General features: G+C 34.4%; 4 protein-coding genes across 5 annotated transcripts in view; 2 read left to right on the top strand and 2 right to left on the bottom strand.

The window, feature by feature from the left end:
* Positions 1 to 6,922, bottom strand: part of WDY (WD repeat-containing protein WDY) — an 8,706-nt gene extending 1,784 nt beyond the window's left edge. The window contains 15 exon segments of the mRNA XM_018458724.1: positions 2 to 130; positions 231 to 490; positions 569 to 646; positions 732 to 989; positions 2,722 to 2,966; positions 3,117 to 3,317; positions 3,453 to 3,658; positions 3,754 to 3,961; positions 4,354 to 4,548; positions 4,636 to 4,772; positions 4,836 to 4,947; positions 6,221 to 6,412; positions 6,482 to 6,586; positions 6,661 to 6,754; positions 6,836 to 6,922. Of these exon segments, the coding sequence (XP_018314226.1) occupies positions 2 to 130; positions 231 to 490; positions 569 to 646; positions 732 to 989; positions 2,722 to 2,966; positions 3,117 to 3,317; positions 3,453 to 3,658; positions 3,754 to 3,961; positions 4,354 to 4,548; positions 4,636 to 4,772; positions 4,836 to 4,947; positions 6,221 to 6,412; positions 6,482 to 6,586; positions 6,661 to 6,754; positions 6,836 to 6,864 (2,449 nt within the window). The 5' untranslated portion in view covers positions 6,865 to 6,922.
* Positions 6,923 to 8,725: 1,803 nt separating this feature from the next.
* BBS8 (tetratricopeptide repeat protein 8) lies at positions 8,726 to 11,711 on the top strand. Of its 2 annotated transcripts, none has more exons than XM_018458726.1 (8): positions 8,726 to 8,897; positions 8,967 to 9,346; positions 9,437 to 9,569; positions 9,650 to 9,794; positions 9,885 to 10,309; positions 11,091 to 11,262; positions 11,320 to 11,526; positions 11,595 to 11,711. In XM_018458726.1, the coding sequence occupies exons 2-8, from the start codon at positions 9,172 to 9,174 to the stop codon at positions 11,709 to 11,711; spliced, it is 1,374 nt and encodes a 457-aa protein (XP_018314228.1). In that variant the 5' UTR covers positions 8,726 to 8,897; positions 8,967 to 9,171. The 2 variants fall into 2 exon arrangements, with proteins under 2 accessions (XP_018314228.1, XP_018314229.1); XM_018458727.1 differs by having other exon boundaries at positions 8,726 to 9,077; positions 9,154 to 9,346.
* Positions 11,712 to 11,969: 258 nt separating this feature from the next.
* Positions 11,970 to 17,160, bottom strand: LOC108729562 (protein YIPF6). Its single transcript, XM_018458734.1, has 7 exons — positions 16,885 to 17,160; positions 16,062 to 16,193; positions 13,166 to 13,244; positions 13,045 to 13,087; positions 12,836 to 12,967; positions 12,574 to 12,731; positions 11,970 to 12,469 (listed from the first exon to the last, which is right to left on the bottom strand). The coding sequence occupies exons 1-7, from the start codon at positions 16,915 to 16,917 to the stop codon at positions 12,354 to 12,356; spliced, it is 693 nt and encodes a 230-aa protein (XP_018314236.1). The 5' UTR covers positions 16,918 to 17,160; the 3' UTR covers positions 11,970 to 12,353.
* Positions 17,161 to 17,284: 124 nt separating this feature from the next.
* LOC108729561 (coiled-coil domain-containing protein 134) overlaps positions 17,285 to 17,689 on the top strand; it is a 55,911-nt gene continuing 55,506 nt past the window's right edge. Inside the window, 1 exon segment of the mRNA XM_018458733.1 lies at positions 17,285 to 17,689. Within this exon segment, the coding sequence (XP_018314235.1) occupies positions 17,582 to 17,689 (108 nt within the window). The 5' untranslated portion in view covers positions 17,285 to 17,581.

Below are 17,689 nucleotides of genomic sequence, written 5' to 3'. Positions count from 1 at the left end.
GCTCTTCCGTCTATTTTGTCTTTCCATAAAAATGGGAATTCTAATCTCAGTAGCGGCATGCAAATTTTCGGTGGATTTGGTAGCATGTAATTAGAGAGAAGCCAAACTTTCATGTACCCTATACTGTGACCTTCAAGGGGAAGTTTCAGGAATAAAATTGCAGACATTCAAAAAAAGATTTAATTACGAAAAGTTGAGGATATAATCAAATCTTTAGAAAATTCCAAAACCTGTTACAAGAAATTGATTTTCAGGATCGGTAGCTAAGGACGTGGTACAGTCACCGACAGTGTGTATGACCGAGAAGGCTCCTAAAAATCCCGCCGCAGGATGATGCGTCCATACTTGTATCAAGCCAGAATCGAGGGCGACCAACAGTGTGCCGACATCGGGTTTTATTTCTCGCGCGGTTAGAAAGATTATTGCGCGTACCGCAGTTACGCGAACAATGTTCAATGCTGACTCTTGATGGACACATAGAGTCAATTTTCTATTTCACGAGAAATCAGTTTAAAACATTTCGACAAAAGAAATTTTCTTTTGTAGCCATAAGCGCATTATTATTTACTTAATTTGTTGATTGACAGATCCGCTGATCTCATTCAATTTTCCAAACTCTTTCTGTGCGTTCGTCATTCTTGTGTACCTATTAAATCAATTGGCCTTCGATTGCAAGTTGCTGACGTTTACTGTGTCAATTATTGTTCATGAAAATATCAAATTGACATCACCTTCTATTTACATCAGTCACTTTATACTTTCTAAAAGGCTGGCCCGTTTCAAGATTCCAGAGAATTATTTCTTCGTTGTACGATCCAGTAGCTAACAGCTGCGGAAATCTTGCAGCCGAGCATAGAATGTCGTCGGTGTGACTGGTCGTCCAATTCTTTTTGCATATATCAGATTCGAAAACCGACAATTCTGTCACGTGTTTATTCCAGCCGCAACACAGAATTCGATTTTCGTACCATGCGATGTTCGTTATTTCGCTGCAGAAAAAAAATAACAATATGAAATGAAAATTATATCACTCACGATATCGACGAAAAGTATCGTAATTGCATTGAATATTTTCAGTTAGAATTATTTTGATGCTGTTTTGTCAGCAACATTAGAAAATATTCTCTTAAAGCGAATTCGATCACTTCAGATTTATTCACGTCGCATGCTTCAACATGCTTGTTGTGATGCGAATAAACCTTTATATTATATTGGATTAGTGTATAATCCAATTAGTGTATAATCCTATACTAAAAGATGCTATGTTTGAAATTAGCAAAGTTAAGTGTAAAAGCTGATAAATATTTTAAATGATTATAAATGATAATATTATTACTATGTTAATAGAATATAATGTATTATTTTATTGTCGAAGTTGATTATACGAGGAAAAATAAAAAAATAAGGTCAATCATAGTCCGTTCTTATTTTAAGATCGTTTTAAGTAATGTCTTAAGATGTTAATGCAGCTCTCTGATTGATTCATAAGATCTTAAATACTGTATTTAAAACAATCTTAAATATAAGAATCGACTATGAATACTGTTCGAAGACGGAGACATTTCGATAATCAAGCGGTTAGCAGCCATGTTTGGCTGCGTTCGGAAATATCATCTGGGTACTCCTGTGTATCATCTTTGTTTAACATTACTGAACATTAAAGTGCGTTCAGACTATCGAGCCGCGAGCCGAGCCTACTCGTTGATCCATATTATCAAAATGAAAATAGGTTCACGTCAAAGCTTTGAATGTGGACGTAGGCTCGGCTCGCGGCTCGATAGTCTGAACGCACTTTAATGTTCAGTAATGTTAAACAAAGATGATACACAGGAGTACCCAGATGATATTTCCGAACGCAGCCTTTATGTGTTTAAAAGTGCTACGTAACTAACTTCAGAAGATTCTCGATTATATGAATCACTTATCAAAAGATCATATGCTCCCCCAAATCTCACTTATGAATCTGCCGCAGCTCTGCTTGCATACATTATGAGAACATGATCTTACTTTTTTATTCACCCTCACATTATGCACTTAACATTATGCATCTAGATACTTTATGTAAAGCTTTTAAAAAATATGCAGATTCATTATGCGAGTGATCGAATTTACCACTGACAAGATAGCAGACAAATTGAATATTTCTGATTTATGTCTATATAATTTAGGAATCGTTTGGGAAAATTTGGGAAAAGCATTTAAACATTTGGGAAATAGTATTTTTCTTGTAATTAACAAATTTTATCATGCGTCAAGTTAGCAGACAGCGATTTTATTTAACGTGTTTTATGAATGGAATCGATTAGAAATTATTTGGGGAAGACGTCTTCATTATTATTTTCATTTGGGAAAAGTCACTATTTGGTAATTCAATAGATTTATACATTACGAAAACGAACAAAGCCCGGGTGTGGTATGGGTGTAGTAGGTGTAGTACAATGAATATAGTAAACCTAAAATCGTCAAAAATTAATCAATTAAGCCCGGATTCAAATTAATTTTGTTGAAATTTGTTGAAATTTCTTTTAAATTTTTGCTGAAATTTTTCTAAAATTTTGCTGAAATTTTGCTAAAAATTAATTTTTCAGCTTAAAATCGCTGAAATTAAATTGAAATTTTTCTAAAATACTGAAATTTTGCCAAAAAGTGTTCCAAAATGTAGAATAATTTCAGCGAAATTTTTCCAGCGGGGAAAGAGCAATTATTTAATATCCACTGTACCATTGGTGATCAACCATCATATCGCGTATACAGATTCCGGTATTGTAATTCCACATCTTCACTGAACCATTTCTTGCGCCAGTCACTAAAAATTGCTCCGTATCATCGAAGCAAGCCGCCGTGATCTCGATGTCGGCGTACTGCCCATATCGTATAACACTGTGAGCGTGTGATATCAAACGTAAGCGGCGTCCGTACCATGGATCCCATATGATGATGCATGAATCCAATCCCGTAGAAACAATCTGCATCGCGATAAAATAATATACATTACTGTTTTATTAAAACTGTGCAACTGTGTGTTATTTTATTGAATTGTGCAACTGTTTTACTAAATAATCCAAAATTTTCATTAATGATTTTATTAATGATTTTCGGATAAAAGAGGAAGTTACCACACGGAAGAGCTGATTGTAGAGGACACAACTGACACCCTTGGTGTGCGTATAGCCGTCCGAGGTTTCCTCGTTAATTACATGCTCGCAAACGAGGACAGCTATCATCATGCTGGCAATAATCATCGTACAGGTCAGCGTGTTGAACACTATGGTCATCGGAGTGTATTCACTCAGCTCACGCGGTAATTTGTTGTATGTCTGTTTATGAAATATACACATATCTTCTATTATTTATTAAAAGAAAAATATGACTTATTAAACGATAAGAAAAATAAAAATGTTCAACAGAAAGGAGACTATATTGTATATCTAAGAGTTGTAATTTTTCTATACCTGAATGCAGCTAAGAGTTGGAACATCCCATACTTTTACGCATCTATCTTTCGACAAGGAATAAATACGATTGCCGGCGTTAGTTACGACAAGCGCGCAGATGGTCGATCGATGCCCCGATAGAATAGCATTTGCTTTCTCGGGGACAAACGGATTCCAAACGCGAACCACGCAGTCTGGTCCACCCGTTACCAATATATGACTTTCTGAAAAAATTATGTTTTAAAATTATGTTTTAAAATCGGATTTGATTTCGGATCATTAAAATCTCCGTATCTGCGATTGCAAAACGAAAGGATACCGTCGCAGAGGGTGAAACAGGATATTCCCATGAGAACTTGAAATTTATATTGCGTTCTTGTCCCACTCATATCAAAAACGCACAAAGAACAATCAGAGCATTGGCTACTCGACACAAATGCACGTAAGCTTTCATAATAAGCTACTTGGCTCGTCCAGTTTGTATGTATATTTTTTAATTCTATGACATCGAATCCTTGTATCTCCCCCTAATTGTAGTAATCTTTTAGCAAAGTAATTTTCTGCAAAGCCTTCAACTACATCTTTATGAAACAAACCTTTAATTTAGATTTGGAATAAGACGTAATCAAATTTGAAACTACATTGGCTGCGTTCGGAAACGTCGCTCGGATGCCTCCACACACAATGCCTCGGATTCATTATCTGTCCTTCTTTAACATTAAATGTTAAACGAGGACAGATGATGACTACGAGGCATCAGAGGCATCCGAGCGACATTTCCGAACGCAGCCTTTGAAGTTAGTGCAATAAACAATTTTATAGGGTAATTATTCACTTTAGGGGAGGCTTCTCCGATGACCTTGATCTTAACATATGTCAAAATCATGATCCTGAGTGAACTCCAACGAGTTTTACTTACTTTAATGACATTGTCGTAACGGAAAATGACCAAGTCACATGCAGTATATTGCTTGAAAGGTCCTCTATCCGTAGGATTAAAGGCCATGATTGTAACAGACCCACTCGTATCACCCAGGACGATATAAGAATTCTCGTTCATGTTTCTACTGAAGTAATAGTGCATGCAAACGACTGCATTTTCCAAACTAGATATCTAGAAATATCATTTATTATTAATTACAATTAGCAGTGGATAAATGATGATTGATAAAGTTTTACGAAATCTGGGTTAATCACTGACCAGTACGCGAAGATCAAATTTTTTTGCCGCGACATCGTAAAATCTTAAATCGCATTCCGTTGAACTCGTGCACACCATCTGAACATCCGGTAGCACGATCATATCAGTTATAGCAGTAGATTGCACTTTTAAGAACGCTGCAAAAAAGGTACCGACAAAAGTGTTAGCTGAAGATGAGAGAGGAGTTAAGAAGTACTAACGATTCTTGGATTGCACAGTACGTTCATAGTTAAGATCTAATGACCAGTAATTAATCACTCCCTCTCGGCTAACGGTTAGATAACAACCTCGGCGGAAAGTCGTGCTTCTGTCCTAAAAAATGACATAATAAATCTGCAATAATTGTAAAAGACAGAAGCAAACAGAATTTTTTTGGAAGAGTGATCAATGCAAAAGTCGATCAATTCTTTTTGTTAAAAATCAGAATGTGTTTTTCTAGCATAATTAAGGAATATGTTTTTCCAATCTATTCCAGAACGTAAAAAAGTATTACTATTGATACAAGATAGTGAGCTAGCTTTTTCTGCCAATATAATAAAAAAAGAATTGATCGGTTCGCGTATTAGTCCTGGCAAAAAAAAATTCTTATAATATCTCATAATATTTTTCTAAGAATTTTTTATATTTAAAATTTATTAAGACTTCTGATAAAATTTTTCCTTTACACAGTCAGCCCCAAATGACCTTCAATTGACCTTGAACTTGATCTTGACTCTCATGGAGGTCAAGGTCATTGACCTTTCCCTCGTTGCTCGTTTGTTTATTAAAAAGTTATTATATAACAAAACCATTAGATAAATAAAATATAATTTTTAGATACAGGGTAAATATTTCAACAATATGGGGTAAATCTCGATGAACGCGAAGCGAGTTCCATCCCGTCTCCCCCCCTGCCAAGAAGCGCACGATTTTCCACAAGAAGCGAGTTTCACCCCACTTCTCCCCTGTCAAGGGGCGCTCGACTTTCCACGCGAGGCGAATTTCACCCTACCTCCCCCCCTGCCAAGGAGCGCTCAACTTTCCACGCGAAGCGAGTTCCACCCCACCTCCCCCTATCAAGGGAAAATACTGTTGAAATATGTAACTTGTATTTAAAAATTGTTTTATTCATAACTTTTTAATGAATAACGAGCGACGGGAAAGGTAAATGACCTTTGACCTCCTTGAGGGTCAAAGTCAAGGTTAAGGTCAGTTGGAGGTCATTTGGGGCTGTAAAGGGATAGTTTTACCAGATAGCTAATAAAATATCTTAAACTTTTACAAATTTTAACAGTTTTCTTAGAAAATTATAGAAATCTTAGAATATTTTAGAATTTATATATATATATATATATATAGATGTAAAAAATTTTAGAAGATATAGATTTTTTGCACTTTTGAAAGCAGAGTTCCAATATATATAAAAAATTTGAGAAATTTCTAAAAACTTATAAAATTATATAGAAATTTTGAAAAATTATGAAATTTATATGGAATTCTAACAGAAAGATTATAGAACAAGGAATGTTTGTTTGAAAATTATAGAACAAGCAATGAAATTCTAAGGAATGTTTCACCAGGCAAGTTTTTAATGTTGACCGCATACTGGCAAAATTTCCGGGCAAAATGTAATTCTGCACACAGGAGTACGATGATGCGTTCTTAACAATTTAGGTAAATCCATTAATGGTGCTTCCAACATTTGCGACCTCAAACTAGTGTCTATATCCCGAAATTCTATCAGCAAGTAAGAAATGAATTCGTCCCACATTACTTTGCCATTAAATCTCGTATCTATCTGAATTGATGACAATTACATTTTTAAAGACATTTAAAACAAATTGGAAGAAAGCAGCGATTAACTGACTTTATTGAAGAAAACTTGAAATTCGTCCTGTGACATTTTTATTTCGAGGATGTCGCGAAAAGCATCATATAGTTGAGAAGAGTCCATCTCTTCATTCTTTGCTGCCTGTATCCAATTACATTTTTGTAAGAAAAAAATCACAATATCATTACATTTTGCGAAGAAAAACGTTTAGTTACCAAAAAAGCATTATGTAAACGTGTCAAAGATTGCTCGGTGCATTGCTCTTGTAGAGTTTTCGTCCCGAAAAATTGTTCAAATGCTTCTTGTATACTACAATAGTAATGCTCGTATACATAATAAATAACAACTATATAAATTGTCACAATAACAGTTGGCTATTTTTTCACTAACCTTGGATGATCTTTATCAATAAATGCCATCGCAATTACAATTTTCTAATAAATGAAAAAATGAATTTGTTTCATAAATCAAGAGCACATTAGGAATGCATTTGATAATTTTATCCATTCACGTTCCTATATAGAAACCGTCAAGGGGATTACATAAAATATTAATTTATATCCATAGTCTTCCACCATATATATTGCTGTATACATATCATTGATGTATATGTATAATCAATTAGATAAATTCCGCCATGGTACATATTGATTTCGCACGATTAAAAACAAATACCAATCATACTGTTGCATCGATTACTACCTTAATTACTATTACATTCATGATTACATTACTATTGCAATTACTATTATTATACATTTTACTGATTTTATGATTATGCCGTCATAATAGGCAAGCAATTTGCCCCCAAAAAGTCGCTTTAAGGCCGGTATTCGAAATGTACTAACTGACTCATTAATAATGGTCTAGTGGCTGGCTTAACTCGATTTTTCATATTATTTTGCGAAAAAACACCTTTATACACTTTATTTTTTGTTTAAAAAATTTAAACTTCGAATAAAAATTCCGAAAAAATTCTGAATCAAATGAACACTTTTTGTTTCTTAGGGCCGTAGCAGAAAGGGGCTGACTTATAATCTTAAGACAGTTCTTGTGCGTCACTAACGTAAAGGCAAGACTTAAGTCATAAGACACTGTCTTAAGATTATAAGTCAGCCATTTCTGTTAAGGCCCTTAGATTTTTTTGATAAAATCAATAGCTTTGAGATAAAAAATGTTTAATCTTGAAAAATGACTATTTTTATGATTATTTTTCTCACAAACTAATCATTCAATCCATATGAAAAAAAAAAACGAATATATTCGGTCAATCTTAGGCTCTGCGCACAATGAAGGAAATATTAGGAATAATAGGGATAAATATTAAGATTTCAACTTATCAGAAACTGTGTATTCTGGTGTAACTGCATGATATCTGATAGGTGTGTTGAAATCTTAATATTTATTCCTGTTCCTAATATGTGTTCTATTGTGCACAAGCCCACAAACTATACAAGAATTTTATTTTATTTCGATCTGTACTATTATTGACAGAAAACTTTATTATAATGAAGCTTTGAAGGCGCGTCTACGGCGCGTGAGCGGTCTCAAGTTTCAACGTCGAATTAGGCCTGTTCTTTTTGGCTGAACTTTTGCACCAGTTCATCTTTCTTCCTCTTCTTTTCTCCTGGAGAGAAAAGGAAAAAAATTGTGAACTGGCATCGCGGCTGGGCACAGCGCGCGCTTGTTTGAAAGAGTTGAAATATTTGCACTAGGACATAAACATTAATAACACACCAGTTTTTAATATTTTTATTGCACTTTTATGCCTTGAGATCATCTTTATTATCATCTTTATTTATGCATTTATTACAATAAACCGAACAACATATTTCAAATCCGAAAACAACAAACAAGAGCATGTTGTAGCCGAACAATGAGACTTTCCTCCACAGAAAAGCATGTCACAGACGCGCCTTCAGAGTCTCATTATAATAATAAAGTTTTCATTCTCAATAACACTATAGAAAATAAATATCAAAATAAAATAAAATTCTCGTTACGCTTTAAGAAGTAAAGACCGAATATTTTCGTTTTTTATTCATATTCATTGGAAGATTAGTTTGTAAGAAAAAATTTATAAAGTCATTTTTCAAGATTTATACATTTTTTATCTTAAAAACTATTGATTTTATCAAAAAAGTTTAAGAGACAAAAAAATATTCATTTGGATTTTTCGGAATTTTTATTCAAAGTTTACATTTTTTTTAAATACAAAATTATTTTTAACTATTCAACGACCATGTAAAAAATAAAATGTATATAGCTGTTTTTCGCAGAATATAATATGAGGAATTGAATTAAGTCATTTCCAGCCACTAGAACGTTGGTTGGTTAGTGAACTGAAAATGGGGGTAAACCGCGCTCGCCTATAAAGTAAAGAAATAACTTGAAATAATCAATAATTTCGCTTGTGTTTGTACAACAGCTGTAAGGCAAGTGGTTGCTCAAGGTATAGTATAGTAGTCTATAATAATCGGATCAATGAAACTGATACATATTCCATTCTGAGGAAATTCAGGCTTTGTTGAACATGGAATTATTTACCGCTTTGAGCTTATTCAATCGACAAAAGTACGAAGCGTGCGCTGCAATATGCACGGATTTGTTGAGAAAAAATTCCTCTGATCAGGTGTGTGTGTGTGTGTGTGTGTGTGTATATTTCTCTCTATTTCTTAAACATAGAATAGTAATTGTTTACGAATCAGGCCGTGTGGGTTCTGAAAATGCGTGCTTTAACGCTGCAAGTTTACGTGGATGATATCGAAGGCGAAGAAGAGGGAATCGCCGAGACCTTATTAGACAATTATGCGATATCGACGATGCCCAGGCCAGGTACTTCGTTGAGAAATCCTGGCACCAGTTACACTGGTCAGGGAGTACGGCCTAAATCACAGTCCGGTTTGTCAGAGTTTATCTTAAAAAATTCCAATCTTTTTCTAATTTTTATTCATGCATGTTAAAACTAAATCCTATATTGATATCTTAAAGGCAGACCTGTTACTGGAGTAATACGGCCTGCCACTCAGGCAGCGATGTCTCAATCGATTGAGCAGGCATTGAGAACACCGAGAACAGCAATGACTGCTAGGCCAATTACAGCAAGCTCAGGGCGCAGTGTTAGGTATATTACAAAACGTGACTTGTATGCGCGTAATCTTAATTTTAATATCAAGAAAAGATTAAATGAGATCTTCCTCCAAGGCTTGGCACAGCGTCAATGTTGACGGAACCTGGTGGACCATTTATCCAATTATCGCGATTGAACATAACTAAATACGCTAATCAGCAAAGCATAGCAAAACCATTGTTCGAATATATATATTATCACGAACATGATGCGAGATACGTGAGTATAAACATTATATTGACAGATGTCACTGAGGTATTGTAATATTTTAAATTAAATATTAAAATATATTCATTGAATATATCACAGGCGCTGGACTTGGCTGTTCAGGCGACGCAGGTTTGTCAATATAAAGATTGGTGGTGGAAAGTTCAATTGGGAAAGTGTTATTATACCTTGGGATTGGTACGAGATGCGGAACAACAGTTCAAGTCGGCGTTGAAGGATCATAGAAACATCGAAACGGTCTTGCGGCTGATCAGAGTCTATATCCGGCTCGATCAGCCGGTGGCTGCACTGGATACATGTAAAAGAGGCCTCGAGTACTTCGCGAACGATGTTACGATTCTCACGGAGATGGGCCGCATATTCGAGGGCCTGAATAACGCGACAATGTCCATGAAATATTACAAGGTGATCGCGCAGGAGGACGCTTCTCACACCGAGGCAATCGCCAGTATAGGCATGCATCATTTTTACAATGATCAACCGGAGTTAGCTTTGCGTTATTACAGGTATACATATATATTAAATGTATTACATAATGCGTAAGAAAGTTAAACATTGAAGAAATATAAGATCGTATGCATTCTTTTTATTTTGCAATGATTTATTTTTTTAAACTCACTACGTGATTAGGTCCATTTGTATCTTCAACGCTTTATTTATACATAACCAGGGAAAGAATTACTTTATAAAAAGTAATTCGTTACCGTTCCTTTTTCTAAAAAGTAATTCGTTATCGTTACTCGTTACTGATTTTAGGAAGTAACTTGTTATCGTTATCGTTGTTCAACAAGTGAGTCGTTACAATTTTCGTTACTTTTTCACCAAATTTTGATCTTTTTTTTTAGAGTGGCATAAAATTAAGCAATAAAAATTCTATTAAACTGTACATGTGAGAACACAATCAATAAAAAGGCATAAAATTGTTTTGATCACTATTTTACCAGTTCAACACGGGATCTATCTAGTGATTATGATGGTGATGATGGCGTTGTGATTAATCGCAACATGGTCAAATTTTCTTCTTTTGAAATTCGCTAATGCAGATTCCATACACATGTATTGTATGTGTACAAATGATAAAAATAACGATATTTGTAACCGTTACCCATATAACAAATTAATAACAAAGTTACCATTAATGTTAGATACTGTTAACGTTAAATAAGGAAATATTACCCATTCATTACTGAAAAAAAGTTGTAACCGACGTTAAAAGTAACGGCGTTGTTTCCCAATCCTGTACATAACAATAATAAATTTCGATAAATAAACGTATATATGTTCCAGACGCCTCTTGCAAATGGGCGTACATAACGCCGAACTGTTTAACAATCTGGGGCTTTGTTGCTTCTATGCTCAGCAATACGATCATACTATATCGTGCTTCGAAAGAGCATTAAATCTCGCTACTGACGAGAATGTGGCTGACGTGTGGTACAACATCTCTCATATTGCTATTGTATGTACAACTTATCATCGTTTTAAAGCATAAATTATAGAATAGATGCCATTTCAGACGCTGGGTGATCTGATAATGGCCGAGGAGTGTTTGAGACTAGCCATCGCAAGCGATAACAGACATGCTCTGGCTTACAACAATCTCGGCGTGATAGAGATGCGCAACGGAAATGTTACCGCGGCGAGAACATATTTTCATGCAGCAGCTAACATCGCTAGTTACGTGTATGAAGCGCACTTCAATAGCGCGCACTTAGCTTACAAGGTAATTGTTTCCAATATACTGTGATATATGCCAAACATATACTACACATTTGTTCGATACACATACAGGTTGGAGACCTACAGACGAGTTATATCGCAGTACAAAAATCGTTGAGTGCTTATCCCATACATTACGACAGTAAGACACTTTTACGGAAGTTGCAAAGATACTTTTCACATATATGAAATAAACAATGAAAAGTGCTCATATTCTATATTATATTATTTTATTGTAACATATGATTTAAACATAATTTATGTACATAATATACAAAAGATACAAATCTACTTCAAACTTCTGCATCTTCTAAATTTAATGTTACAATTAAAATTGGAATTTGATAAAAAAAATAAATGGTTAAAAAATTTATGGAAGTTTAAGAGATATCCAGATGTAGCAGTTTAGAATTAACGAAGTAATTATTGCTCATACTATAATGGTTTTTTTTTCTTATAAGTCTGTATAAATATGTACCAATCTGACTAATTTTCCATTCACGGAGAAAGAATCTATTTTTGTATTGACATTAAATTTATCTGAATTGCAGTGTGCATTTAGTGAGATTTAAATATAATTACAAGTCTCTTAATAGTCATAATTGACATATTGAATGACTATCTATGACGATAATAAATACTTGTCTACTATACTTGTGTATTATTTACGAAAGCACAATATTGGAATATGTCCAAATGCAGGACTTGGAAAATATCATGTATGAAAAACATTGTATCATCTCCTGATTACTTTTTCATCGTCTCCTGATATTTACGCAGAAGGTCAGAGCAATGCGCAGTCTTGTAGTAGATTAATTGTTGTGTTGCGTTTTATGTAGTGTGGGATATAACTAGCCACGATATAACAAAATAAAACAGGAAAATTGGATATACTGCTAATGCCTTCCTGCCTGTGGGCTGACTGTCGCCAAGGAATGTCATCGATGCTAAAATATTAATAAAATTTTTAAGTAATAATTCTTTTGGATAATGATTTACAATAGAAAGATATAAGTTAATCTCAAATATCTAGAATTAATGTTATACTTACCATACGTTGCCCACAAAAATCCAATCATGCTAATCATCAACCTAAGAGTAAATAGAAGACTGCTTTGCTGCACTATCAGTATGATTCTGCATAAAATTAGAGCAATGGCAGTCGGTAATAAGCAATACCCTAGGACACAAACGCTTTGGAAGAAAGATCTGTAAATTTGAATATATTTATCATACATTTAAATAATAATTTCATAATCATTTCAACAATTAAAATTAATTAATAAGTCAAAATTTACAGTTCGTTTACTTACATATTTCCACCCAACAATTTCGAATTCAATGTAACAACCATAGATCCAATCCATACAATAACAAACACTTCTGCAAATTCGGGTCCTCCATCGTTTGAACTGTCTGCTATGTCAGTTGAACCTTGCAATATCCTAAAGCGCAATTGTAAATTAATGTGTAATTTTTTCATATATAATACATCCATGACATCTACGTAAATATATCTTACATTGCCATAAAAGTACACAATATTAATGGTCCCCATAAATCCCCTGAAATATGCAAATGTATTGTTTATAATGATCAGTCATCTTTTCACTAACAGAGTTTTGTCACATTCATAGACTCACATTCTTTCAGTAAACTTTTCTTCTCTTTAGGATATAAAACATGGAAAAACTTCTTGCCCACCGCTCGAACGTCCCTCAGCTATATCAAATAGAATGATAATTATATCACACATATGCGATAAAAATGTCAGATATATACAGGAAATTCTCCAATGGCTTTTTGTAAAAGAATGATAATTTATTATATTAAGTAAATTTGAATATAATTCTTGAATTGTCTGCTATATGTTATTTTTCAGTTGAAAAATATTTTGAGATTTTGTTTTAAACGTTATTTCCTTGAGGTTCCTTATTCAAAGCAGCAAAAATTTAATTAGATTAAAATTAAAGTTTACGTAAATGAAAAATTTTCATGAAAGTTTAAAAGAAGTTATCGGATGTAGAGGTGCTCATTTACAGTATGGTATTTTTAGTATGTAATTCATTACAAAATAAACAGTGATATTGAAAAATTATTCCTACGTTTTAATTCTGCTATCATCAATGTAAGATTAAATTTAATCTTGATTCAATTTATTCTTTATCTTTTTCTAATTCTAAAAATTCTCAGAATTCCAAGAATTAAAAAAAGATAAACATCAAGTTGAACCAAGATTAAAGTTAATTATACATTAGTATAATCAGGCTTTATTGTTTTAAAGCACGGATAATTTTGTTGCGCCACAAAGTGGCCTTGTGTAAACAGATTGGCATCTTTTTTCGTGACATAACAAAATGTTCATTTAGATCTTGTTATCTGTACATTTAGATCTTGTTGTATCTTTAAATTTGAAAGTTTGTCACTCTCCGTATATACAGGGTGATTACTAATGGTTGTACCAACTACTTACCATAAGACTTACCTACTGCATGACTTACCGACTGCACTTGTAATTTACTAAACGCTCCTTAGATGGCAGTTGCTTCGTCCGGCGCGCGAGCAGGTCCGACGTACATACAAAGGCCCTTGGTGAAAAATTTTTCTCAGATCTTATTTGTATAATTTTTCAGAATATCTGTGTGATTTTATAATCTTTTCAGATTTTTTTATAACAATTGGAATACTTTTCATAAATATTTAGAATGTCTACATCTTTTTTCAGAATTTTTTAATTTGGTAATTATGAAGTATCCTAAGATTTTTATTATTTTTTGTTCTACAAATTTCTGATAAAGTGTTATAAAATCTAAAATAGTTAAAAGTATTTTTTTTAAATTGTGGAATGAGTAATCTCAGAATATTTCAGAATTCACATGTATGAAAAATTCAAAGAGAAGATGTACTCTTTCCAAGTAAGTCTAATGATTTCCGAAAAACGTTCCAATTCGTATCAGAAATTATCAGAAATTTGTAGAACAAAAAATAATAAAAATCTTAGGATACTTCATAATTACCAAATTAAAAAATTCTGAAAAAAGATGTAGACATTCTAAATATTTATGAAAAGTATTCCAATTGTTATAAAAAAATCTGAAAAGATTATAAAATCACACAGATATTCTGAAAAATTATACAAATAAGATCTGAGAAAAATTTTTCACCAAGGGCCTTTGTATGTACGTCGGACCTGCTCGCGCGCCGGACGAAGCAACTGCCATCTAAGGAGCGTTTAGTAAATTACAAGTGCAGTCGGTAAGTCATGCAGTAGGTAAGTCTTATGGTAAGTAGTTGGTACAACCATTAGTAATCACCCTGTATATTACTAATTGAAATTTTATAGTTTCATGACAGACATAATAAAATATACAAGACTATGGAAAGAGATAGTTTCAGCAAGAGATACAGTTGACGCAATGTAACAGTGAATTATTGTAGTATATAAATTCACACGGAATTGTTTTCACGTTAAGATTTTTTATTTTCCAATTGTTGTATTATTCACATCATGGTTTTTAAAATGATACTTTAATATTAAATCATTCTTATCTTTCTCTCCAGAGCTGATGATGGGTCTATTATGATCTACTCAATTATATTCTTTGTTACATCTGCAAATTTGAGAACTTTACTGTTATAACTAATAATAACTAATAACTAATAATAAAGGCTCAATCAGAATAAATCAGCAATTAAAAAAGGGATACGAGCTATATGTAATATCAAAATCATTTAATACCAATAAAGAAAATAATGAAAAGACAATATAGTATTACAAACAAATGTTTCAACCTCGATCGGGTCATTTTCAATGTACATAGAAAGTCTAAGAGTGAAAATACATATATATTAATCGCATTAAATCGCTCGATGTGTGCAGTCCAAAAATAAAAGCATCGTTTTATGAGGTAGAGTGAATACGTCTTATGATTTCATCTACAATCTTACAAATATTCAAATATAAACAATTGCGTTGAATTTAAAATTAATTATCAAGTATGTATAATTTACTGTTATAAAAATAAACTTCCTATTAATTTTTCAAAATACTAATTATACCATTTTGATTCCTTGAAAATAATTAGTGCCTTTTAATTTCAGGTTAAGCCTTGTATCAGTTGTATTACTGTCGCTTCGCCTTTTACTAGCACTTTATATTTTTTCCTTTTCGTTTTTTTTTGTTGTAATTTTAACATTGTTTAAATTCAATTTGTAGGTGCATGCAATAAAATTATTATCATTGTTATTATAAATCAATATAGATTAAATACAAGTTTCACGAACCTAGCATCAGTAACTATATTACTGGGATTCTACAATGAGTCAGAAGTCTTAAATAGTCCTAAGTCTTAATCACAGTAAAGTTGGCCAATAGCCAACTTGTACGACTAGGATTGAGACTAGTTAAGGCTTTGGATTATCGACTCATTGTAGAATCCCCCCATTACAGATTTTAATGTCAGCTTCAAAATTATACAATGATGAAATACTTCACTGTTGCAGTGTCATCTATGTCTCGTTAGCAAAACATCTACTTACAATTGTATCTTTGATAGGCTCATCCAATGTATTAAATTCTGGTTCTCCTAAAGTCGACCTCTGCTTTGTACCAACTGTCATCTCACCGTCAACATGTTGAGGATCGACAGCGTACGTGACATCGTCATACATCTGTTGAATATAATACAAAATATTGAACGCAACATATGCCTGACAAGGATGTATCTACGAAATCGTATCCTTCGATTCGATTGTACAGCGAGTCTCAGTAAGTAAGCAGACATCGGGGCTGCTTTCCAGCAAGGACGCAATCCTCAGTGAGAAATGACAATGGAATCGACATATCAAATCGATATCTTCGACGTTGAAATCATCAAACTGACGTCGAATCGACTCCATTGTCATTTCTCACTGAAACAGACAGTGTAACTCAGTGAATCATTACATCCTTGTTGTTTGCCTAGGTAAACAAGGATAAAACGATTCACTGTGTTATGATTACGATTATAGTGTCTGACTGTGTCCTTGCTGAAAAACACCGCGGGACACGATCATCACGATGACATTTGGTAAGTCCGGATCTACAATAGGTGTTTTAAGCCTTAAGCCGTAAGAATTTGACCAATTACAGTCGAATTCGAGGAGAATAATCGACTATGATTCGTCGATTTCTTATGGCTTAAGGCTTAGAACTCAGGGCTGCGTTCAGGAATTACGCTTAGATAATTCTAGTGTGCATATTTGCTATAATATACGTAACGTAACCTGTAGCTTAGAGTTATCTGGGCGTAATTCCTGAACGCAGTCCTATTGTAGACCCTATTGTAGGGCCATATTGTAAATCGTAGCGGATGATACTTGCGTCAAGTTTCGCCTCGCCATCCATCGCCGCCATATTCGCTGCTGACTGGCGTAGAGTAGATTAGTAGAATCGTTAATTGGAGCTAGGATAAGGTGTAACCGTGTAACGTCGACGATCCGAGCGATGCGCTCCAAGCATATCAAGGAAGAGACTCAAGAAACGTCGTGCACGTGTCGCCGATCGACACGTCGTCGTCCGCGCGCGACAAGCTCGCGCCTCGCGGTAAAACGTAAAACAGAACGCACACGGCACACGTGTTCTCTCAGCTCGCCGATTCGCGCTTATCACCAACACCACGATTCGTTATCGGCGGCAAAGTCGTTACCGAAAGTGAAGCCATGAAGACGCTGCATTTATTTGATTACGATCAGCGATGTCGACGACATCGCGTGATCGCGTTCCTCCGGCTGCGAATTCAACGAATCGAGACTATCAACGATAATTCCCAATGATTTGGATTTTGGAGAACCGAGAGCAACCGAGAGGCGAGAGGCGAGAATGACGGCTCCAGACAGCTTGGTACGTCGACAGGTGGCATTAGTGTCGTCAGTGATGGAATTGGAATTGCGGTGCGAGTCGGTGTGATCGCGTTCAACCAGTTCAACCACGTTCGAATAAGATATATCAATCGATCTTCCGATCTTCCGACAGTGCCACGGCGGGGTGAACACCGTTCGGCGACATCGTTACTCACTGGATGATTTTCATCGCGATGCTCCACTTATGTACTACGTGTCGATTGCCGCGCACAGCGCACACTTCTCTTTACGTTGTCGTGGCAGTGTCAGTGTTGTTGACGATACTC

Source organism: Mycetomoellerius zeteki, unplaced genomic scaffold (genome assembly GCF_001594055.1).
Source record: "Mycetomoellerius zeteki isolate Tzet28-1 unplaced genomic scaffold, Tzet1.0 scaffold76, whole genome shotgun sequence".
NCBI classification, from domain to species: Eukaryota; Metazoa; Arthropoda; class Insecta; order Hymenoptera; family Formicidae; genus Mycetomoellerius; species Mycetomoellerius zeteki.
This window is presented reverse-complemented; position numbering and strand designations above follow the sequence as displayed.

Bases quoted from the DNA above. Each gene is read 5' to 3' on its own strand.
- BBS8 (XM_018458727.1), top strand. From the start codon at position 8,979: ATGGAATTATTTACCGCTTTGAGCTTATTCAATCGACAAAAGTACGAA. The intron at 9,078-9,153 runs GTGTGTGTGTGT...TTTACGAATCAG, and splicing joins GAAAAAATTCCTCTGATCAG to GCCGTGTGGGTTCTGAAAAT. The intron at 9,795-9,884 runs GTGAGTATAAAC...AATATATCACAG, and splicing joins ACGAACATGATGCGAGATAC to GCGCTGGACTTGGCTGTTCA.
- LOC108729562 (XM_018458734.1), bottom strand. From the start codon at position 16,917: ATGGCGGCGATGGATGGCGAGGCGAAACTTGAC. The intron at 13,245-16,061 runs GTAAGTAGATGT...TATTTGATATAG, and splicing joins AGCCTATCAAAGATACAATT to CTGAGGGACGTTCGAGCGGT. The intron at 12,968-13,044 runs GTAAGATATATT...ATTGCGCTTTAG, and splicing joins TTGTGTACTTTTATGGCAAT to GATATTGCAAGGTTCAACTG.